Source organism: Macaca fascicularis, chromosome 20 (assembly GCF_037993035.2).
Source record: "Macaca fascicularis isolate 582-1 chromosome 20, T2T-MFA8v1.1".
NCBI classification, from domain to species: Eukaryota; Metazoa; Chordata; class Mammalia; order Primates; family Cercopithecidae; genus Macaca; species Macaca fascicularis.
Genome location: NC_088394.1, coordinates 52,491,443 through 52,515,739, shown reverse-complemented (window position 1 = coordinate 52,515,739; position 24,297 = coordinate 52,491,443). Strand labels below are relative to the sequence as shown.

At 40.2% G+C, this 24,297-nt stretch overlaps 1 protein-coding gene across 1 annotated transcript; it reads left to right on the top strand.

Annotated features, from left to right (window-relative positions):
- Nucleotides 1-154: 154 nt before the first annotated feature.
- NUDT21 (nudix hydrolase 21) lies at nucleotides 155-24,024 on the top strand. The gene is made up of 7 exons (XM_045382713.2): nucleotides 155-402; nucleotides 4,702-4,902; nucleotides 6,003-6,066; nucleotides 13,046-13,135; nucleotides 17,974-18,049; nucleotides 18,362-18,476; nucleotides 20,382-24,024. The coding sequence occupies exons 1-7, from the start codon at nucleotides 287-289 to the stop codon at nucleotides 20,401-20,403; spliced, it is 684 nt and encodes a 227-aa protein (XP_045238648.1). The 5' UTR covers nucleotides 155-286; the 3' UTR covers nucleotides 20,404-24,024.
- The last annotated feature ends 273 nt before the right edge of the window (nucleotides 24,025-24,297 follow it).

The window sequence follows — 24,297 nt, the reverse complement described above, 5'->3', positions numbered from 1 at the left end:
AGAGGAGGCGGAACCTATACCCGGTTTACCAATGGGAGCTCCAGCTATTGCAGCCATCCCACCAGCTATTGGCCCAATGGCGCTCGGTCTGGCAGGCCACCTCCTCTCTACTTCCTGCCGCCAGAGGCTCCGGGTTCACTTCCGGCGTGCCTACGCCTCCTCTTGCGCTCTCCTGTTAATGGCGGGCGGTAGCTGCTGAGGGGGTTGCAGATAACCGCTTCCCGCACCGGGAAAGTCTCCCCTGCCTCCCACTTTCTGCTCGCCGCCAGCGCCGGAGCTCGCCAGCATGTCTGTGGTACCGCCCAATCGCTCGCAGACCGGCTGGCCCCGGGGGGTCACTCAGTTCGGCAACAAGTACATCCAGCAGACCAAGCCCCTCACCCTGGAGCGCACCATCAATCTGTAAGTGCGGGGCGGCCTTGGCGGGCATTTCTCTCGTGAGCGCTCCTACAGACTCTCCCGCGCGTCCCCGGCTTTTCGGCCTGCTTCACGCCTCCGCACCTCCCAGCCTCCAACTCCCGCTGGCGGATGCGCGCCTTCCTCGCTCCCTCAGGCCCCTTTCTCATCCTCCTACCTCCGGGAGTTAAGAGTCCTTTTCTGTAAAGGAAGGCTTGTTCCCATCCTATGTATTCGGTCATAATGGGGAAAAACGGAGTTTGCTTTTAACTCATCCTTTCCCCACCTCTCCAGAGGTAACCAACTTCAAAATGTGTGTGTGTGTGTGTGTGTGTGTGTTTTATCCTTCCCGTGAAATGTTTATGCTTTGGCATCACGTATATGGTATTGCTTTGTGATTGTTGATGTGGTACGAATGGTATAACCTAGTATCATTTTTGCACATTTCACTCTGACAGTAAGCTTTCGAGATCCAGCTGTAATGCCTAGGTCTAGTTTTTTTCCTTTTAATTGCTACTTAAATATTTCGGTTTATGAATACAACACATGTTATTCATGTGCTCAGGGCTGTCTGCCCTGCCTCATGCCTTATGCCTTCGCGTCGTCTGATGATGTCTCAACGCCAGCATCCCAGGCACCCCAAGTAGGCCCCTCCTTGGGAGTAAGGATGCTGCTATGGTTGGGCTTTCAGACTGGAGGGAACCAGAATGTTTGTACCAGAAAACCCATTGTGGGCTGTGTTTTATTTTCAACACCTTTCCGTTTCAACACTTGAAACCATTGCATTTCAAGGTCACTCTCAGCAGCAGACTCGCTGTAGCAGGTAATTGACGTTTGAGATGTCTGAAGAAATTGTCAGTAATGCTTTTTAAAATCGTGTCTGAGGATTTGTTTTCGAGGCAACGTGGTGCCTCTATTTTCCTGATGGAGGAAAGTGGCCAGTTTATGCCAGTCTGTGTACAAGTGCAAGGATTTGGTGGTATTGATGTTTTCGTAGGGCAGTTTAGGTGTTTCTCTTGTTTTATATTAAAATAAATGGACGTTCTCTCTCCGTCCGCCAACCAAAGTGATTTGAAGTTGAAAAGATGGTTAACATTGTTTTATTTTGTAAAATGTGTTGGCTTGGAAATTTAGATGATGGAAATGCTGGGTTTATAAAATCTGGAATTAGTCGATAGTTGTGTGTATAAAAGTCCTCAGGAGTGGCGGCTCAAGACTGTAATCCCAGCACCTTGGGAGGCCGAGGTGGGAGGATCACTTGAGGCCGGGAGTTGTAGACAAGTCTGGGCAACATAGGCTGTCTCTACAAAAATGTTTTTAAAAATTAAGAAAAAAATCCATCAAATGGTAAAGGCAAATGTTATCCTTTTTAAAAGTATGAAAGCACAGCTTCTGGGTTACTTTCAGTGGTGATTAGAGCTAAAACCCACAGTCTTTTCTTGTTTTGTCTTGATTACTGAATTAATTTGCACCAAGCCATTATGTAGAATTAACTTGGCAAAATAGTTAGCTTTCAGCAAGATTTTAATCTTCGCTCTATTAAAATTATGGGTTGATTTACAGTACATTTCTTCTCCTATATAAATATAAATATTCAGAAATAATCATTGTGTTGTGAACTTAAGTTCACCTGAGTTAATATTAAGTTGAAAACAAATGCGCTCTCCCCAGTATATTTTCTTTTTTTTTTTTTTTTTTTTTTTTTTTTTTTGAGACGGAGTCTCGCTCTGTCACCCAGGCTGGAGTGCAGTGGCCGGATCTCAGCTCACTGCAAGCTCCGCCTCCCGGGTTTACGCCATTCTCCGGCCTCAGCCTCCTGAGTAGCTGGGACTACAGGCGCCCGCCACCTCGCCCGGCTAGTTTTTTGTATTTTTTAGTAGAGACGGGGTTTCACCGGGTTAGCCAAGATGGTCTCGATCTCCTGACCTCGTGATCCGCCCGTCTCGGCCTCCCAAAGTGCTGGGATTACAGGCTTGAGCCACCGCACCCGGCCTCCCCAGTATATTTTCTTTCAGGAAATATTGCATGAATGCCTACTTTGTGCCAGGCACTGTGCACAATACTGGATATACAGTGGTGAGGAAGTAAGGTGTAGCCCCTGCTTTATGAAGCTCACAGTATGATGAGAACAATATGTATGTCTGGGCTGGCACTCTGATTTCACAGGTGAAAATTCTGACATTTCATCTTGACATTACTGATATATTGGAGCTGGCTCTTGCAACAGAGATGTGTAATGGCTATCCTTAATTCTTTCTAACTCAGGTTGTGAGAATTAAATGTTAATATATGTAAAGCGTTTGAAAAAATTGCCTGGCACATCGTGCTGTGTAGCATATCTGCCGCTGCTATGGATGATGGTGTTAGATTTAGCCTTGGGTCTACTGGGGATGTTCTTTAAATCTTTAAAGCATCCTTGAAATGGTATATTTTAATTCTTTTATAGCTTTTTCATATGCCTAGAACTTGGCTTCTGAAATTAATTTTTTTTTTTTTTTTTTTTTTTTGAGACGGAGTCTAGCTCTGTTGCCCAGGCTGGAGTGCAGTGGCCGGATCTCAGCTCACTGCAAGCCCCGCCTCCCGGGTTCACGCCATTCTCCTGCCTCAGCCTCCCGAGTAGCTGGGAGTACAGGCGCCCGCCACCTCGCCCGGCTAATTTTTTTTTTTTGTATTTTAGTAGAGACGGGGTTTCACCGTGTTAGCCAGGATGGTCTCGATCTCCTGAACTCGTGATCCGCCCGTCTTGGCCTCCCAAAGTGCTGGGATTACAGGCTTGAGCCACTGCGCCCGGCCTTAAAGTAATTTTTAAAGTTTTGGCAACCTTGATTTTTTTCCCCTTTCAAGAATGGCTGAGTGTAGTAGATGCAATAATGTTGACTATTAATGTCAAGGGCTTTTGGTAGAATAGATACTATAGGTGGGCAAATGTGGCGTAAATTCTTACTCAAAGGCTTCTTGCTGTAAGGCTTTAATTAAGGGCGTACGACATATAAGTATGGAATTTTTAAGTATCTTTAAAGAAAAATTTGATCCTTATTAGGCAAGATGAAAACTGTCTTTAACAGTTTGAGCCATATTTTAAATTCTTGGTAAAGGGGTGGGTAGAAGATTCAGATGAGGAGAAGGAAACAATAAGGAGACTGAATAGAATAAATGCCCAAGGCTAGTAAATAGGGTTAGAGGACAGAAAGAGAAAGTAGAAGAGTTGCTGTGAAAAGGAAAGGCTGTGGTGCAAGAAAAATCTGAGGATAGTTGACTGAGAGAAATAGAAAATAACTGGAGGGATGTTGATGAAAAGTGGTGGCTTAGTTTTAGAAAAAAGAGATTAGCCATTAGCACCCATAATTAAAACTTTCTGATTAGATTAGTAGTCAGAGGAATGCAGGGGGACATTAATTATTAGCCAAATTGGTCTTGTTGGAATAGCAGCCATGGTCTAAAACCAGAGGATTACTAATGTTCAGATAACCATTTCTCTAAGCATTTAAGGATAGTGTTATCTACACTTGAAAGTTAAAGTATGGAGGAGTAGCTTGATCTCATGGAAGCTCTGGCTTTTTTTTTTTTTTTTTTTTGAGACGGAGTCTCACGCTGTTGCCCAGGCTGGAGTGCAGTGGCGCGATCTCGGCTCACTGCAAGCTCCGCCTCCTGGGTTCACGCCATTCTCCTGCCTCAGCCTCCTGAGTAGCTAGGACTACAGGCGCCCGCCACCGCGCCCGGCTAATTTTTTGTATTTTTAGTAGAGACGGGGTTTCACTGTGGTCTCGATCTCCTGACCTTGTGATCCGCCCGCCTCGGCCTCCCAAAGTGCTGGGATTACAGGCTTGAGCCACCGCCCAGGCTGGAGTGCAGTGGCGGGATCTCAGCTCACTGCAAGCTCCGCCTCCCGGGTTCACGCCATTCTCCTGTCTCAGCCTCCCAAGTAGCTGGGACTACAGGCGCCCGCCACTTCGCCCGGCTAGTTTTCTGTATTTTTTTTTTTTAGTAGAGACGGGGTTTCACCGTGTTAGCCAGGATGGTCTCGATCTCCTGACCTCGTGATCCGCCCGTCTCGGCCTCCCAAAGTGCTGGGATTACAGGCTTGAGCCACCGCGCCCGGCCGGAAGCTCTGGCTTTAAGAGTCCAGAGAACAAGATTCCAATCTCTACTGTCTCATTAACTTTAGTTATGTAACTGTACAAATCCTGTGTCTCTGAGTACAACATATGCACTTTTTTTTTGTACTGTGGTTTCTTTATGCTAATGTCTGTCATGGTAAATTATATTCTTCAGTTCTCATGTTAGATGTTTGTCTTTGGATCACAGGTACCCTCTTACCAATTATACTTTTGGTACAAAAGAGCCCCTCTATGAGAAGGACAGCTCTGTGGCAGCCAGATTTCAGCGCATGAGGGAAGAATTTGATAAAATTGGAATGAGGAGGACTGTAGAAGGGGTTCTGATTGTACATGAGCACCGGCTACCCCATGTGTTACTGCTACAGCTGGGAACAACTTTCTTCAAACTGTAAGTAGTGTTGGAAATTAACAGCAAGACAGTTTTTAGTAGGATTGCTGTTTATGCAGCTGTGGACTACAATTTTAGCCCTCGGTCATTTATTTCAACAAACACTGCTGTTAATGATGTCTTTAAAAAGAGAAAATCACGAGTAATTTTTCTCCATTGCGGTGCTCGTTTATTTTCCTAACTAGTAATCTGCGTGTTTCTATATGTTGTCGATGTTAGTGATTGAGCTTGGTAGAAACCCTGTGGAATAGTTGAGTTCAAGATCAATGTCTAGATGTCATTGTAGCATCACCAAGAACAATTGGTATTTCTTTCTTGGTATGATTTGCATTTCCTATTCTTAAGATGACTTAGGTTTTTGTGGATAACAGTTTATTTTTTTGTCATTTAAGCTCCTGCATCTCTCAAACATTTGATCCACAACTATTTGACTAGATTATACCAAAAAGAAAGGTCTCCAATACTTAGATGGCGCTCTTGAAAAAGTGTCCCATTGTTTAGGCCTAAAGAATATGATCCATTCCTCTCTGGGCATTTCTAGACTCCATTATCATCAGATAGCTTCCAGAGACGAGATTGGGATGGACTGGTGGTTAGCAATTTTGTTTATGTTTGTGCTATGTTATGTATTCTGTTGGTTTAAAACTAGGGTTTATGTGATGGGTACATATGGACATAAAGTTGGAAAAAATGAACACTGTATACTCCAAAGGTGGGGAGCGGGAGGGAGAGGCGAGAGTTGAAATACTTCCTGTTAGATGTTATGTTCACTGTTTTGGTGATTGGTTCACTAGAAGCCTAAACCTTAGCATTACACAATATACCTATGTAATAAACTTGTACATGTACCCCTTGAATCGACAATAAAATAAAAATAAATATATACAAAGAGGAAAAAAACCTAGGGTTTGTATACTGTTAGTCTGGGGAATTGACATGAATTCAAGCATATTCTCCCCCTTCACTTTGATACTTGTTTTGATTGCCTTATTACACTGAAATATGTTACTTAGTGACTTGATAGACATAACATTTATTGTGTTCTTTGTTATCTCCAAATTGCATTAAGTTGAAAGCTGAAATTCTTAACTTTTATACAGACCTGGTGGTGAACTTAACCCAGGAGAAGATGAAGTTGAAGGACTAAAACGCTTAATGACAGAGGTATTTTTCTGTTTAACCTAACTTTGCATACCATCAACTTAATAGTTAATTTGGCTTTTAATGTCTTGTAAAAAGGATGTTTATTTTGGAATATTGAGTTTTCAATAAATACAACTTAAACCCCAGAATGTTAGTACAATGTTGATTTTTTTTACAAGTTGAACTTACACTTACTTCAATTTTTAAAATGTTAAACTGTGTCACAGCAATGATAAAAACTGACATTTAAGTATTACTGTGCTAGACACTGTTCTAAGTGCTTTACATGTGCTAATTCCTTTAATCACCACCACAACTCTAGGAAGCAGATATTAATAAGTTTAAATTACTTCTTGTTATATAGCTAGTGTGTTGTAGAGCTAGAGGTTTGAATGCAGGTAGTTTTGTTCAAGAGTAGGCCTCTATGGAATTTTGAAAAGAGAAAGACGCCTGTGTTTTCACTTTTTTCACATATTTTTTAGACTTTGCCCAAATTATTCTACTTTTAAAAAATCATTGTAATGCCTGCATGTAAAGACTTGGGGCCAAATGCATAGATACTGAGGATTTTGAGACTGTAAGTTGTTTTCAATGTTTGTTTTCTTCTTTAACATGCAGTTGCCGCCTGCCCCCTTTACAAAACTCATACATTCTCTGTGCAAAAAGCTTGGCAAACACAGAAAAGCAAAGGAGAAACAAAACTAAAGTCACCTGTAATTCTCCTACTTTTGACCTATTGGTTTGTCTTTCTAGTATTTCTAAAAATGTATTATAACTCTTAAACATTTACTGTGCTTGGACTTCCATTTATGTAATGTCTGGTACAAAGATGTAAGTGCAGTAGGATTGAGGGAGTGCAAAATGAGAGACTCACAAAAGCAAAATTTTTGGAAACTGGAAAACAGATGGGCAAATTATAACTAACTTGGCAGAAACCTTAGTCCAACAGACAGGCAGGCAGAATCCAACACTGCAGAGTACCAGAATGACTGAGGAACTGAAGGTGCTAGGTACTTATGAAAGTGGGGGCATGCATGGGCTGAAAACTGGACTGGTTCAAAGTATATATGAAGTATATTTATACAGGTTGAGTATTCCCTGTCTGAGAGCTTGGGACCAGAAGTGTTTAGCTACTATTTGATAGCACAATAGGGTGATTATAGTCAGTAATCACTTAATTGTAAATTTTAAAATAACTAAAAGAGTATAATTGGATTGTTTGTAACACAAAGGATAAATGCTTGAGGGGGTGGATACCCTGTTCTCCATGATGTGAATATTATGCATTGCATGCCTGTATCAAAACATCTTGTGTACCCCATACATATATACATCTACTATATATGCAAAAAAATTTAAAAAAAAGTGATTAGGATTTGGGATTTTTTTTCAGGTTTTGGAATATTTGCATTATGCTTACCAGTTAAGCATCCCATATACAAAACTTGAAATGCTGCAATGAACATTTCCTTTTTTTTTTTTTTTTTCTTGAGACGACGTCTCTCTCTTGTCACCCAGGCTAGAGTGCAATGGTGTAATCTCGGCTCACTGTAACATCCACCTCCCGGGTTTAAGCGATTCTCCTGCCTCACCCTCCCCAGTAGATGGAATTACAGGCACCTGCCACCATGCCTGGTTAATTTTTGTAGTTTTAGTGGAGACGGGGTTTCACCATGTTGGCCAGGCTGGTCTGGAACTCCTGACCTCAGGTGATCCGCCTTCCTTGGCCTTCCAAAGTGCTGGGATTACAGGCGTGCGCCACCGTACCCGGCCTGAGCATTTCCTTTGAACATCATTTCAGTGCTCAAAAAGTTTGAGATTTTGGAGTTTCAGATTGGGATGTTCAATCTGTGTATCTAGATTGTCTTCCCCACTCTGTAATTAGGCAAAGACTGGCTGATGATTGATTCTCTGTAGTAATTGAATCAGAGAACAGGTAGCAATGAAAAAAGTTTAGGGGATGGGGAAGAATAAGCAAGAGTTCCCATTCTGAATAGTCAGACTCTTGGACTTCTATTAGGCTGACAGGATGTTAACAATTGGGCTTATTTTAAAAAAATTTTTTTTGAGTCAGAGTTTTGCTCTTGTTGCCCAGGCTGGGGTGCAGTGGTGTGATATCCAGTGTGAGCAATGGTTGCTCACAGCAACCTCTGCCTCCTGGGTTCAAGCGATTCTCCTGCCTCAGCCTCCAGAGTAGCTGGGATTACAGGTGCCCACTGCCATGCCCAGCTAATTTTTGTATTTTTAGTAGAGATGGGGTTTCACCATGTTGGCCAGGCTGGTCTCAAACTCCTGACCTCAGGTGATCTGCCTGCTTTGGCCTCCCAAAGTGCTGGGATTATAGATGTGAGTCACCGTGCGCGGTCTAAGCTTATTTATTTTTTTTAGAGACAGGGTCTCACTCTGTTCCTCAGGCTAGAGGATGGTGGTGTGATCATAGCTCACTGTAACCACAAACTCCTGGGCTCAAGCAATCTTCCTGCCTCAGCGTCCTGAGTAGCTAGGACTGCAGGTGTGTGCCACGATGCCTGGCTAATTAAAAAAAATTTTTTTATAGAGATCTTGCTATGTTGCCCAGGCTGGTCGCAAACTCCTGGCCTGAAGAAGTCCTCCCATCTCAGCCTCCCAAAGCATTGGGATTACGTGCATGAGCCACCAGGCCCAGCCAACAATTAGATTTATATATCCCAGGCTGAGGGTTGGAAATCTTGTTTCTGGAAAAAGTGACCAGTCCAAGAAAAACTTCAGATACTGCCATTTTGGAGCTGTCTTAGTCTGTTTAATATTGCTATAACAGAATACCTGAGGCTGGGTAATTTATAAAGAAAAAGATTTATTTGGCTCACCAGTTGTGGTGGCAAGATTGGGTAGCTGGCGAGGGCTTCATGCTGCTTCCACTCATGGTAGAAAGCAAAATGGGAGTGGGCATGTGCAAAGAGATGATGACATGGCAAGGGAGGAAGCAAGAGTGAATCCGGGAAGCCACGCTCTTGAACAACCCAGTCTCCAGGGAACTAATCCATTCCTGATGGCAGAAGGGTATTAAAACTATTAATGAAGGATCCACCTCCATGACTTAAACACCTTCCACTAGGCCCTGCCTGCCAACACTGTCACATTGGGGATCAGATTTCAGCATGAGTTTGGGGGCAGGGAGACAACCCATATCCAAAACAAAGCAAGAATTTTCTATAGAAATAATGTAGTCCTGGACCGGGCACAGTGGCTTACATTTGTAATCCCAGCACTTTGGGAGGCCGAGGCGGGTGGATCACGAGGTCAGGAGTTAGAGACAGCCTGACCAACATGGTGAAACCCCGTCTCTACTGAAATAAAAAAAAAAATTAGCCGGGTGTGGTGGCGGGCGCCTGTAATCCCAGCTACTCAGGAGGCTGAGGCAGAAGAATCAGTTGAACCCAGGAGGTGGAGGTTGCAGTGAACCGAGATCACGCCACTGCACAGCAGCCTGGGCAACAGAGCAAGACTTCGTCTACAAAAAAAAAAAAGAAAAAAAAATCGTAGTCCTATCACTCATGCACACAGAGGTGACAATTAAGCCTCTTGTTGCTTCTACCTTGTGAGTACACAACCAAATATCACCAGGCTTTTGGAGAAAACTTCTTAACAAGAAAGAGATCAAAAGAAGCAAAAGGACCTTAACAGAAGCAGTAAATTCAACCATTGACAAAACTGTGATTAATATTCTTGGTTAAATAAGAGGAGATTTTGCATCTGTGAAACAGTGCTGTTAAAAAGGCATTTTAGCCAACAAAAACCTCATGGATATTTAAAAAAATGTTGGAAGAGATAAAAAATTCAGTAAAAAGTTAAGAGTTTCATTCTACCAGAAAATAGAATGAAAAGATGATAGAATGTAGGTAAGAAAAGATAAAATTAGTGGGTCATTCTAGAAGGACCAATATAAACTACAGATAAATAGAACAGAGTAAAGGAAGAATTAGTAAAGCATAATTGGAGAAAATTTCTCAAACCTCAAAGAGCATGAGTTTTTAGATTGAAAAGGCCTACTGGCCTTGCTTCTATAGTGAATGTTTAAAGATCCATGCAAAGGCATGTCATCATGAAATTTTAGATCCTACAAACAAATAAAAAGATCCTAAAAGCTTCCAAAGTGGGAGGTGGAGGATTGGTAAGTAGAGAGGTTAAATGCAAAACATCAAAATCAGAAATTGCATTAAACTACCCAGAAATAATTCTGGAAGCTAAAGGATGGTGGAGTGTTGTCTTTGTGATTTTGAGAGACTATGATCTCTGTCCAAGAATTTTCTAATCAAACTATAAATCAAATGTGTGGGTAAAAGTTATTTCTGTACATGCAGAGTTTCAAAAAATTTCATCTCTTGTACCTTTTCTCAGGAAGCTACTAGAGGGTGTTCACCCCCAAACTGGAATAAAATAAGAAGATAGAGAATTAGAAATATTAAGATCTAACAACATAGGAGAGAGACCAAGAGAAACCCTAGGACTCCAGCTGGGAAGCAGGGTTGAGACTATCAAGTACAGATTACAGCAGGATGATAGAAAAACGTATCTTAGGCTGGGTATGGTGGCTCATGCCTGCAATTTCAGCACTTAGGGAGGCCAAGATGGGCAGATCACTTGAGCCTAGGAGTTTGAGACCAGCCTTGGCAACATGGCGAAAAATTAGCCTCGTGCGGTGGCTTGCACCTGTAGTCCCAGCTACTCGGGAGGCTGGGGGACAGGGGAGGCTGAGGTGAGGGAAGCACTTGAGCCCATGAGGTGGAGGTTGCAGTGAGTGGAGATCACACCACTGCACTCCAGCGTGGGTGACAGAGTGAGATCTTGTCTTGAAAAAAACAAAAACATGTCTTAGAAAAGATGAAATTAATAGAATAACTGACAATTGATATTTGAATTGAGAAGAAATTTAAATTCTCGTGGAGAATGTGGGAAACGAATTTAGTGATAGCAAAGGAAATGAAAGTTACTAACTAAAGAACAGGAAGATTGAACAAGTGAGGAGATATGGTTACTCTGTTGTGACTGATCTACCTGATCATACTAACTTAAATACTGAATGTTGACTTAACCAAATATTGATAATGGGAAGATGCTGGAAGAAAAAGTATAACTAGGTCATGTGATTTTAATATCTAAATTCTCATTCATAATAGAGGGTTATAGGCTTTTAAAAAAGTTTTTAAAATGAAAATCTGGGCGCGGTGGCTCACGCCTGTAATCCCAGCACTTTGGGAGGCCGAGGTGGGTGGATCACGAGGTCAAGAGATCGAGACCATCCTGGCCAACATGGTGAAACCCCATTTCTACTAAAAATACAAAAAAGCTGGGTGTGGTGGCAGGTACCTGTGGTCCCAGCTACTCGGGAGGCTGAGGCAGGAGAGTCCCTTGGACCCGGGAGGCGGAGGTTGCAGTGAGCCGAGATTGCACCACTGTACTCCAGCCTGGGTAACAGAGCGAGACTCTGTCTCAGAAAAATAAAATGAAAATGAAAAATCAAGAAACCATCATAAAAGAATATTTTGGCTGGGCATGGTGGCTCACACCTGTAATCCCAGTGCTTTGTGGGCCTGAGGCCAGAAGATTGCTTGAGGCCAGGAGTTATAGTGAGCCATGATTGCGTCACTGCGCTCCAGCCTGAGTGACAGAGCAAGACCCTATCTCTTAGAAAAATGTGGTTTTGAGGCCCGGCACAGTGGCTCATGCCTGTAAGCCCAGCACTCTGGGAGACTGAGGCGGGCGGATCATCTGAGGTCAGGTGTTTGAGACCAGCCTGAACAACAGGGTGAAACCCCGTCTCTACTAAAAAGACAAAAAATTAGCTGGGCATGGTAGTGTGTGCCTGTAATCCCAGCTACTCACGAGGCTGAGTTAGGAGAATCACTTGAACCTGGGCAGCGGAGGTTGCAGTGAGCCGGGATTGTGCCATTGCACTCCAGCCTGGGCAACGAGCAAAACTCCGTCTCAAAAAAAAAAAAAAAAAGTTTTGAAAAATATGACTTTACATTGAAGAAACCTGATAAACAGTACCTCAGCCAGGTGATCGAGGTTGGCATTAGTGATAAGCCACATTGATGCAGCGTGTACCCTTGATATGATGGTGATGAGAATGGCCCTTTTACCTCTATTTTTCTTCCCAAAAGCTCATAACCTCAGTTAATTGAGGGATGTTTTACAAAATACTTGACCAGTGTTCCTCAAAACTATCAAGATCATCAAAAACAAGGAAAATATGAAAAGCTGTCACAATATAGAGGAACCTTGGAAGAAATGAAGATTAAGTGTAATATGGTATCTTAGATGGGATCCTGGGACTGAAAAATGAAAAAGGACATTAGGTTAAAGATTACGGATATCTGAATAATATATGGACTTCAATTAATAACCTTGTCTTGGTATTGGTTGATTAGTTTGACAAATGTGCCTTACTAATGTGAGATGTTAACAATAGGGGAAACTGGGTGTGGGGTATATGGGAAGTCTCTGCTAAAGTTTTGCAAGTTTTCTGTAAATCTAAAACTACCCTAAAATAAACCGTTTATTTAAGACCAAGAAGAACGCTTTAAAAATAGAAGCAAATAGGGGAAAAACAACCAAGAGTTGAAAGTTATAGCCAGTGGGAATGGGTGAAGCAGGACAGAGAACTGCAGTTTCTCACCATGAACATTGTGGAACTGTTTTTGGCCACTTAAAATATGTAGAGTATGACTTTGATTAAAATAAGTTTAATGTTCTGCTATACAAATTAATAAAAATGAAAGTTGAATTTTGAACACAGTTTTTATGTTAATACTAGCTTGCCAATTTTGAACTAATATTATATGTCTTGGGCAGAGTGACATCTATAATAACAGATTATAGAGATGAAATCTATATGGAAGGCATATTATCCCTTTGTCTCTATTAGGAGCACTGCTAAGAATTTTCTTTTCACTGAAGAAGGGGATTCGTGAGTACATATATTTAGTTGTTCACTGGCTGTCTTATTTCTTTTTGACAGATACTGGGTCGTCAGGATGGAGTTTTGCAAGACTGGGTCATTGATGACTGCATTGGTAACTGGTGGAGACCAAATTTTGAACCTCCTCAGGTTAGTGTTCAGTTATATTTGCTAGGCATTTTGGAAGCAGAAAGCTCGTTTAATTCTAGCCACTTTAAAAAAGATTAAAGTAGAATTTGACTTGAAATTTTCTTTTCTTCCCTCCTTAATTTAAATTACAAAATTAAGCCAAGCACTTCTTATTTTAAAGGAAAATGTAAAACAAATACAAGGCTGGGCAAGGTGGCTTATGCCTGTAATCCCAGCACTTTGGGAGGCCAAGGTGGGTGGATCACCTGTTGAGGTCAGGAGTTTGAGACCAGCCTGGCCAACATGGCGAAACCCCATCTCTACTAAAAAAATACAAAAATGAGCCGGGTTTGGTGGTACAAACCTGTAATCCCAGCTACTCAGGAGGCTGAGGCAGGAGAATTGCTTGAACCTGGGAGGCAGAAGTTGCAGTGAACCGAGATTGTGTCACTGCACTCCAGCCTGGACAACAGAGCGAGACTCCTTCTCAAAATAAATAAATAAATAGAACAAATACAAAAGAAGAGAGAATGGTAAAAGTGAATGACTTGCGCTACCCGTTATCTGCCTTTAACAGTTAGCACATCACAGCCCCTTGTTCCACCGCACCATTCTCCTGCCCTTATCTTGGATTATTTTGAAGCGTATCCTAGCTATTCATTTCAATTGTAAATATTTCATTGTGAATCATAAAAGATAAGGATCTCTTTAAAAACAACCGTAGTTCTGTCATTATCATACTAAAACAATTCCATATTATTGTCAAATATATAGTCACTGTTCACATATCCTGATTATTTCAATTTTCTTTTTATAATTTGTTTGGATTAGGATAGTCTCTAAAGTCTCTTTTACACAGTTGGCACCTTTTTTTCCCTTGTATTTTATTTGTTAATGAAAATAGGCGAATGTTTCCATTCTGATTGCATTCCCCTGTTGTTGTTGAATATGTAGTTATTTCCCCTGTGTGTCATGCAAATTGATAGTTAGATTGAGAAATTGTATTCAGGCTCAGTTAATTTGGGGAGGGGTAATAAGGCTTGTCATAGGTGGTATATTATCTATTGCCGCATAACAAATTACCTCAAAATTTAGCAGCCTTTCGGCCTCTGGGAGTTGCTTAGGGTGGTTCTGGCTTAGGCTCTCTCATGAAGTTACAGTCAAGTTGTCAGTTGGGACTGCATCATAAGGCAGAACTGGGGTTAAAGTATCTGATCTCAAGCTTACACTTGTGTGTTAGCAGACTTCTCGGTTTCATCTGGGCTGTTAGACTAAAGCTTTGCTTCAGGTGTTGCTGGCTGTTGTCTCAAGGTCTCCCTCAGTTCCTTGCCATGAGAACATCTCTAAAAGGACAACTCTCAGGCAGCTGGCTTCCCCCAGGCTGTGTGTTCCAAGAGATAGTGAGAGACAGAGTGCTAGAGGAGTGCCCAAGTAGGAACCCTTAGTCTGTGATAACCTAATCTTGGCAGTGGCATACCATCACTTCTGCAGTATGTTGTTGGTCACACAAGCCAACCCTGGTACACTGTAGGAGGGACTACACAAAGCAGTGAATACCAGGAAACAGGAGTCATTGGGGGTCATCTTAAGGCAGTCTACCGCAAGTGGTATAGTGTACTTCCATCAGGAATTTAAAAATATTTGGTTGTCTCTTTTTATAATGTTAGCAGCTCATTGATGATCATTTCCTGGTCTATGAATTCATAAGGGTTGTGATCCTCATGTAAAAAGAAACTTATGTACTACTGAAGTATGTGGTTTGTGTAGAAAAAAAAATATATGCTGCTTTTCCTTTACTTAACATTTTTCAGAAGAATGATTTAATTCCTTACCATCATCTAAAGACTTGACTTTATTCAAAAGAGAGGATAAGACCAAGACTTGGGTACAGGCAATTTGAGAGGTGATTCCAGGAAGCAGCAGAATACAGGGAGAGTGAGACCAGAAGCAGCAGAAGTAAGACAGGGCATGTTACTGATCTTTTTACACCTGTGGGCAACTGGGTTTGTTCTGTTAAGGACTGGGAACCATGTGGAATGTACCTCGTAATTGTCAGAAAGATAGATGGCTAGGGACTCCTATCCCCCATGGGATAATGAACTCCCTTGCACTTCCATGTTGAGTCTGATTGCTTGTTGAGACAGTGGCAGCAAACAGGGAACTCTCTGATACCTTTCAAACACAGCTGCCCTGAAATCGGAGGTAGTGTAATGGGGGCACACACACACACACACAAACATGTTTCATTGACCTTCAAAGTGTCAGTATGACCTTTTGGATTTAAATAATTTGAAATATTTTAATCCACGATAATGAGTGATAATGTTACTGATGCTCAAATATTCCTATTTTTGCTAATGGTGGAACTTCTTAAAGTTGAATCCTGAATTCTTTAGGCAAATTAAAAAGCCCTATGACTTTATAGCTCCTTTACATGACAAGATGTTTCAGGTCAAGCGCTGCACAAAATATCAACCAAGCAAAAGACTGTTCTTTTCTTTTGCTTCTGACTCCCTCGTATGGCAGAGGGACAGGAAGATAGGAGCTGTGGAAGCTGATGCTGGTGTTCACTAAGAATTGCCAGGAACACATCTTGGCTTTAAGGAAGAACAATTTCATATGGAAACAGTGAAGTTACTTGTTCAAAGATACATAGTACAATTATTCTAAACTTTTTTCGGCTTTCTGAACATCCCTTGATCTAATTGAAAAATCCTTAGTAGTGACCCCAGTCATTTTCCAGATAACTTTTCTGAATATCCTCACTCATCTCCCCTACCACTGTCCTAGGACAGTTCCCTTCATTCACTAAAGCCTAGAGTTTGCCCTGGTGGTATTCAATATAAGGTAAGTGTATTGATTTATTTAGGAAGCCTAGAGTGTTAGTTAGGTGTCAGTGGAAAAGGAGCCTATCATCTCCCTATCTCAGTCTTTTTGTATAAACTACAGTCGACTTAAACATTAAGACCAGAGAAGAAAGGCTTAAAAAAATAGGAACACGTAGCCTTGACAGCAGAGGAAATTTGGGGAAATGCTACTCATTTTGTTTGGTCATGGTTTGGGAACTTTTGTTGTATGCGATCCACAGATCTCTTAGCTTGTGCTGTTCAAGCCACTTCTCACTTCTCTGCGACTGTTATTGTATCTGGTTTTCATGACAGTTTAAGGAACCTCCAAAGCCTGGGACAATTGCCTCAATTCATTGTACCCTAGGGATGGCTCTAGTATATAATTATTCTAACTGGAATACTGGTTAGGTGCCAATGAGTAACATAGTGGAAAATAACATAGGCTTTTATAATTAGATAAGAGTTGAATAGATACAGTTAAATCTTGGCTTCACAACTTGGCTGAGTAATCTTGGGAAAGATACTTAGCCTCTCTTAGCATGCGTTTCTATGTAAATTGAGGATGATGCTAATACCTCCTTTTGGCAGCTTCTGCTTTTATCTCACTTTCCCCTTTTATCTGTTTTCAGCAATTTTAAATTCCCCCGCTCAAATACAACTCCAACAGCAAAAGTAGATTTCTCAGTGTATTGTGGATTTATACAAGAATTGTATAACCCTTAGACTTTTTTTTTTTTGTTCTCTGTGTCAGAATTTTTCCTTCCCGGGTAGCAACTTCCCTCTCTGATTCTCTTCATCCCTTTAAATTCTCTAAATTTCATCGAGTAAAATGGCTTTGGCTTTGCCCATCTGGCAAAACTTCATTTAGACTGCTCTTCTGGTATTCCTGAAACATGCACCCTGGGATACGGGGAGGTTTGAGGTTGGGGCTGGGAGGAGGAGCAAGAAGCATCTTGTCAAATGCCTCACAGGCTATATTTGAATTTTTAATGTAGTAAACAGGTCTACATCAGGATTCTAGACTGTTTAACGTACTGATACACACATATATATGTATATATGATGATGGTTATTTTTTTTTTTTTGAGACAGAGTCTCGCTCTGTTGCCCAGGCTGGAGTGCAGTGGCACAGTCTCAGCTCACTGCAAGCTCTGCCTTCTGGGTTCATGCCATTCTCCTGCCTTAACCTCACGAGTAGCTGCGACTACAGGTACCCGCCACCATGCCTGGCTAATTTTTTGTATTTTTAGTAGAGACGGGGTTTCACCGTGTTAGCCAGGATGGTCTCGATCTCCTGACCTCATGATCTGCCTGCCTCGGCCTCTCAAAGTGCTAGGATTATAGACGTGAACCACAGTGCCCAGCCTATATATATATTTAAAAACAAAACAAAACAAAACAGCTTTTAGGCCAGGCATGATGGCTCACACCTGTAATCCCAGCACTTGGGGAGGCCGAGGCAGGCGGATCACCTGAGGTTGGGAGTTCAAGACCAGCCTGGAGAAACCCTGCCTCTACTAATAATACAAAATTAGCTGGGCATGGTGGCGCATGCATGTAATCTCAGCTACTCAGGAGGCTGAGGCAGGAGAATCACTTGAACCCGGCAGGCGGAGGTTACAGTGAGCCGAGATTGCGCCATTGCACTCCAGCCTGGGCAACGAGAGCGAAACTGTCTCAAAAAAAAAAACAAAAAAAAACCCAAAAAACAAACAAACAAAAGCCTTTTATTAAAGATACTAATTAAATCAGACTTCATTATGTTGTAAGTATCTGAAGCTATAAATCCTGTGACTACATATTTTATCTTGAATGGTTGACTGGTTTACTGCTTGTTATTTTATATGCATTAAAGCATTTATTTACTAGTGTATCTGTTAGATAAGTCCTGGTAAAGAGAACAGAAAGTAGTATGCTTCTCCCAACAGTTTATACTATACTGGGGAGTAAGCATGTAAAGAAATGAAGCCATGGAATACATGTTAAAGTTGTATTCATTTGTAATTTCAGTATCCATATATTCCTGCACATATTACAAAGCCTAAGGAACATAAGAAGTTGTTTCTGGTTCAGCTTCAAGAAAAAGGTAAGTTAGTTTGTTTTCGAAGGTAACCATCTAAAAACTTCTGTACAGTAATTTCAAGGATACCTCTATTTGTGTTTTTCGCAAAGTTCCTTGAATTTGGGGTTTATTGTAAAACTAAAAATACACACCATGCTTTTAGTTTAAAATCTGTGACTAGGAAATGTACCTTAAAAGACATAACCAAAATGTGTTAATGAGATTATCTTTTTTCTTAAACTTTTTGTTAAATGTAAAATTGGTAATTAATTTAAAAATGAAATGGAAGCAGTGATTATATAAGAACTTATAATAATGAATTCTGTTTTATTTTAGCCTTGTTTGCAGTCCCTAAAAATTACAAGCTGGTAGCTGCACCATTGTTTGAATTGTATGACAATGCACCAGGATATGGACCCATCATTTCTAGTCTCCCTCAGCTGTTGAGCAGGTACAGAAAGTTGAACATTTTTTGGTTCATCCATATTAACTGTAAAATTTAAAATATTCTGAGCCACTTGAGAAGGTATGGTTCATGAATTTTGGTCTTTAAGGAAACTATTCTAGTAGTCTCCTAGGTCATGTGCAAGCCATAGATGAATTGTGACTAATACCATTCCCAGACTATTAAGTTTCGGCATGACATTCTGGTATTTGTGCAAATGCTCTTCCCTAATTCTGATATTCTTAAGAGTTAAGGTTGATGTCTTTATTCAAAGAAGAGATGGTTAAATAGTCAACAGTGTGTAAACATGAGTGGAGTTGTCTGTATAAAAATGTGGCAAATTGGCTGGATGCAGTGGCTCATGCCTGTAATCCCAGCACTTTGGGAGGCTGAGGTGGGTGTGTCACCAGGTTGGGAGCTCAAGACCAGCTTGGCCAAGATGGTGAAACCTCATCTCTACTAAAAATACAAAAATTAGCCAGGTGTGGTGGCCGGCGCCTGTAATCCCAGCTACTCAGGCTGAGGCAGAGAATTGCTTGAACCCAGGAGGCAGAGGTTGCAGTGAACCGAGATCGCGCTACTACACTCCAGCCTGAGTGACAGAGCGAGACTCCATCTAAAAAAAAAAAAAAGGTGGCAAATTGAATATCTTGGTGTAATATATTCTCTTTCCTTTTTTGAAACTTACTATATTTTGGCCCACATTGAGGCTTGTGGGATTAGGTCCTGAACTTTTACATGGGGTTTGAATCTTTAGGCAGTTAGAGTGATAAGAAATGCAGTTTTTTATTTTTTTTATTTTTTTATTTTTTGAGACAGAGTCTCACTCTGTTGCCGAGGCTGGAGTGCAGTGGCATGATCTCAGCTCACTGCAAGCTCCGCCTCCTGGGTTCACGCTATTCTCCTGCCTCAGCCTCCTGAGTAACTGAGACTACAGGCGCCGCCACCACGCCAGGCTAATTTTGTTTTTGTATTTTAGTAGAGACGGGGTTTCACCTTGTTAGCCAGGATGATCTTGATCTCCTGACCTCGTGATCTGCCCGTCTCAGCCTCCCAAAGTGCTGGGACTACAGGCGTGAGCCACCGCGCCCGACCGAAATGCAGTTTTTTAAAAACTGACTTGTACTGGTTGAGGTCTCTATTAGAGCCAGCCATCGATAGGAATTGCAGAATAATATGGTGGTTATGAATGTAGATTCTGCAGTCAGTGTTTGGATTTGAATCACAGTCTCAATACTTGCTGGCAATGTGACCTTGGAACAAACTATTTTACCTATTTGACTGTTTCTTCATCTGTAAATGGGGATAGTAGTCTCTACTTCAGAGGATTGTGAGGACCAAGTGAAATAATGCATATAAAATGCTTACAACAGTGCCAGTAATCTGGTACATACTTAATAAATGTTAGTGAAATTGGCCTTTTGTGAAAGCTTATTGAGTATGAAATTGCTCTTTCTACTTCGTCACTAATCAAACTTTATCTTTTGTCACTCCACTTGGGCCTCCTGCTAGATTACAAGTTGAAATGCATATGGGGGAAAAAGAGTCATATTATTTATTCAAACAGCTACTTGCCAAGTGCAGTATCTGTGCTGAGTAGTCAGAGTATAAGGACATGTAGAAACTTTTCCAGCATTAAGGAACTTAATAGTGGATAATTAATCAAATTTATAGTCTTAATTTTTTTATTATAAGTATTCAGCAACAGTGTTTTTAATGCATAAGATGTGACCAGTGGGAGAAAATTGGTGTAGAAAATGCCAAAGATGGTAAAAAGGCATTTGAAGGGGAAAAAAAGAAAATGCCAGACATGTTAAGAGAGGGTAGAAACATCCAGATAAATTTCTTTATCTTACGTGGAAAGTAGTATGTACTGTCTTTAATAAAGGTATTGTTCTTTTTAAAATTCAGGTTCAATTTTATATACAACTGAATTCCTGCGCAGTGGAGAAGTAAAAGAAGCCGCTTGTCTCTGTGAGCACAGCTATATACAGTGTAGAATAAATGTGGTAGAAAAGTTTTTTTGGTTTTATCTCTTTTGCGATCCCTAAATTGCCACCTACTTTCTTTTGTTTGAATAGTAAAATTAATATGAAGAACTAGATAGTGGTGTAAACAAATGTGATAATGTTTATTTACTTTTGGTTCTACTCATACTTTTTGTACAACATTAAAGAAAATTGACTTCTTTTTTTATTTTAATTTCTCATTAAACTTCTAAAATTCTTGTAGGTAAGGATCATTTTTCCCTCCACCTTAGGATGGTGAATGTTACAACACAATGACAGGTTTAGGTCAGTCAAGTTTATTGAACCCTTGCTTTGATACCATTCTTGGGCACATACTCCAAGACTGTATTATATTTTTATGATGAAGAGCTTCCATTACTTTTGAAAACTGTGTTTGTCTGATTGAGTCCAAGGTGCAACTCCTAAATGAATTGTGTTGCAGAGAACTCCCAATATAATTCACTGGCCAGTACATTTTATAACCATCCAGGCCTTGGTTTGCAAGCAACAGACCTTAAACGTACAGGAAACTATTAAAATTGGCTTGATCAGCAATCATAGGAATTGGTATAAGAAGAGACTCATTTAGAGCTCAGTTTTCTTCACATAATGGGGATATTAATTATTTGTGCTGTTGCAAAATTATGTGTCTTATTCTTAAAGCCATGGTAAAAATAGTGATCTGTGAAGGAAATTTCTAAAATTGGACGTATTAGGTTTTGAACTCTGAGATTGCACAAATATTCAATTAACTTGAAGTTATATACATAGAGAAGAAAATTTGGTTTTAGCAAATGACGGAGCCTTCGAAAATATTTTTGGAATAATGTGAATCAACCAAAAACTGGGGGTAAGGCAGAGGACAGATTTTGTCAGGTTAAGAGAAAAATACAAAATTTTAAAAACTTTAAAAAGTACTGATAAATTCAGATCAAATTTGAGGGAATAAAAAATATTAGAGCAAAGGAGTTTGCTGGTTGTGTCGTTATTTAATGATCAAAGTGTAGTGTGTATGCCTTATTATAGACTTGACTGTAGGCTTAATGTAAAAAGGAATCTTGCCAGATGTAGCTACTTAAGGAAAAAAGGGTTTTTAATAGGAATGAACTTTTGATTAGTATGGTACCAGTCACAGGGCTATTTTCCTGAATATTGGGTGATGACAAAGGTATATGATACTTGAGAAAATCAGGCCAAGTGTAGCTGAGCAATTATATTAATAAACACTCAAGTGTTTTTAGTTGGGGTCATGCCAAACCCTCACATGGTAGTTAAGTAGTGAGTAACTGTGCGTGTCCTTAGTGGTAGGTGAGTACCAGTCCCCATGACCAAAAATGCCCCCTGATTTCCTTTGAAAAAGCCACTAGTTCTGTGAATTGTCCTTTTCCCTCCTGCCCCTAACAGTCCTACCCCTCTAGCCTACATTAGCATATTTCTCATGTATTTTGCTGGTAAGCTCATCCATTAGCTGCATCCTTCAGCTATTCCTTTAGATCAGGGAGCAAGACCTTTAGATTGGAGGAAGTGGATATGAAGATGGATTGATTCAGCTCACCTTCCATGATTGCTTCTGAGGGAAAAGCTACAGTGGCCACATTTCAGATGTTCACTTTTGCAGTTTGGGGAGGATAGAGAGAGGTAGACTTTTTGTTGTGTGTTTTATAAAGTGCTCTCAGTAAGGAGTGTTTGAGTTGAAGAGTCATCTGATTTGAGGCCACTCATGTTCTTTGTAACTTTGACAAATTCTTCACTTCCCACTTTTTCACTTCTTCCCAATATACAGTAAGTACATGAGCCAGTCATCCATACACTAAGGCCTAGTTGAGAAAAGCCTTTGATTCAGGATGGCTGGGTTACTAACCTTGGAATGTAAGAGATCTGGTTTTGAATGTAAAATTCGTAACACATAAACGGAAGTCTTAAAAACTTTTTGCTCTGGTCAGTTACAGGTGGATCCCAATAATTTGTTTTTGGTTTTCTGATGGAAATAATAGAACTAGGGGAAATCAAATCTGGTTGGTAGATGTCTACAGTATTAGAAGAGGGTATAAGTGCACTGTTTAACACTAAGTTCTTTTGATACGTAAGTTCTAATACTTCCAGAAACTCTGCATTCCAGATCTACATACTAAATGCTGAATCATTTTGAAATGGGCTCTTGATTAATAGACCCATATTTTTTAGTGGCTCCTATGTTGTACATTTGTCTAAAATGAAAGCTCTCATTTGCGTTCTAAAACTACAATATATGTCATCTTATTTTCCCTGAGTAATCCAAGTATAGTGCAGATTCTATATAAAACTACTAAATGACACTGGAATATGTTGAATAGATTGGGGGAAAAAACTATAAAGTTTTACACAATTGTTTGTAGTTACCTTTAGGATGGACTTACCCCTTTGGAGAAGAGTGAAATTTGTTTTTTCGCCATGTGATGGAAGACCATTGTGATTTTTTAAAAAAGTATATAATACTTAAAATGGCATAATAATTCTGCACTTGAATTTGTACTGTTAACAGCACATTTGGAAGAATTTTAAACTTTTTATTGTCTTATAACTAGCATTCACTTATTATTTTGGATATTTAAGGGTTCCATTAAGTTAACATTGTATTTGGACGAAGTGTAACCAAATTAGCCAGTCTGTTTTCGTCCATGTTTAATTAGAAGTGAGAGGTAGAAGTACTTCAAATTCAACAGGCCAGCAAGCAATCGGCTTAAAATTCCCTTCCTTAAATGTTGTGCTCTTATGCTCTCGGCTTTTTAATGACTTTATTTTTACAGTACTTGTTCAGTCACTTGAGATGAAATGCTTGGGGTAGCTTTTCCATCCTCAAACTTAATGTTTTTACTGTAGTTCATAGTGTTTGGAACAGTATGTGCCAATCACTGAGACTGCTTCAGAGTTTGCAGTTTTGTAAGTTTCATTGCCAAAGAAGGCTTAGTGGTTGTTGACTGTAGTATAAGTCAACTTTCTGTAGCATAAGATTTGATTTTCCCATACTTACCCCACTTGTTATACATCATTGACTATTTGGGTTAAACTGGACTCATTTCAAGCAGTTTGCTTTTGTTGTTCAAATCGTGATGAGAAACTTAATACTGTAATTTGATTTGAGCCATAAAACACATTTTAATATTAGCTTGTATTATATTTATTAAGCTTGTTTTTGTGGGGAAAAACTTACTAAAACCTAGGTAAGTCTAGATTGGGCCAGTTTAGGTGTATTTTGTATTTTAGTAATGGATCATATCGTAAAAATAGAGATAAATTGGGAAGATATATTGATTATGCTGTTCTGTTGATGGAAAGGTCATGTATTTAGAAATTTAAACTTTTGGTTATTGTGTTTATATCATAGTATACAAGCATCATTTATAGTTTGGCTTTGAGAACTTTTCTGGTATTACGTTTATGGGAAATGTATAAAAGAAACAAGTTTTGGTTATATTTTTATATTTGTAAAGTAAAAGTTTGGTTAAAGTGATCACTGTTCTTTTTTTATTTTATTGTCATTTCAATAAAAAATATTTGGAAGAGAATGACTCTGTGATTGTTTTGGGATAGTCCTGTATGTGTGGCTGCTGACCCTACTGTGCTAGTAGAAATCTTGCATGGTTCTTCATTGTGAGCGGCCGAGGTCCTTTAGGTAAGAGACAGCTTAGCATAATAGCAAGGGCCTGATGGCCGGGTCATTGATGTTGCCCTCGCCTTGTGCCCCACACACTCCCACCCATCCCATTATGTGTTAGTAGTGTTTTTAGCAGACTTAGTTTCCTGCGGTGTGAAAGGGTCACTAGATTTGGAACATGAAG

What these genes read in the sequence shown, in the direction of transcription:
- NUDT21 (XM_045382713.2), top strand. Translation starts at nt 287, where the DNA reads ATGTCTGTGGTACCGCCCAATCGCTCGCAGACCGGCTGGCCCCGGGGG. An exon ending in CAAATTTTGAACCTCCTCAG is followed by an intron (nt 13,136 to 17,973) that starts GTTAGTGTTCAG and finishes TTGTAATTTCAG; the next exon opens with TATCCATATATTCCTGCACA. An exon ending in CTCCCTCAGCTGTTGAGCAG is followed by an intron (nt 18,477 to 20,381) that starts GTACAGAAAGTT and finishes TTTAAAATTCAG; the next exon opens with GTTCAATTTTATATACAACT.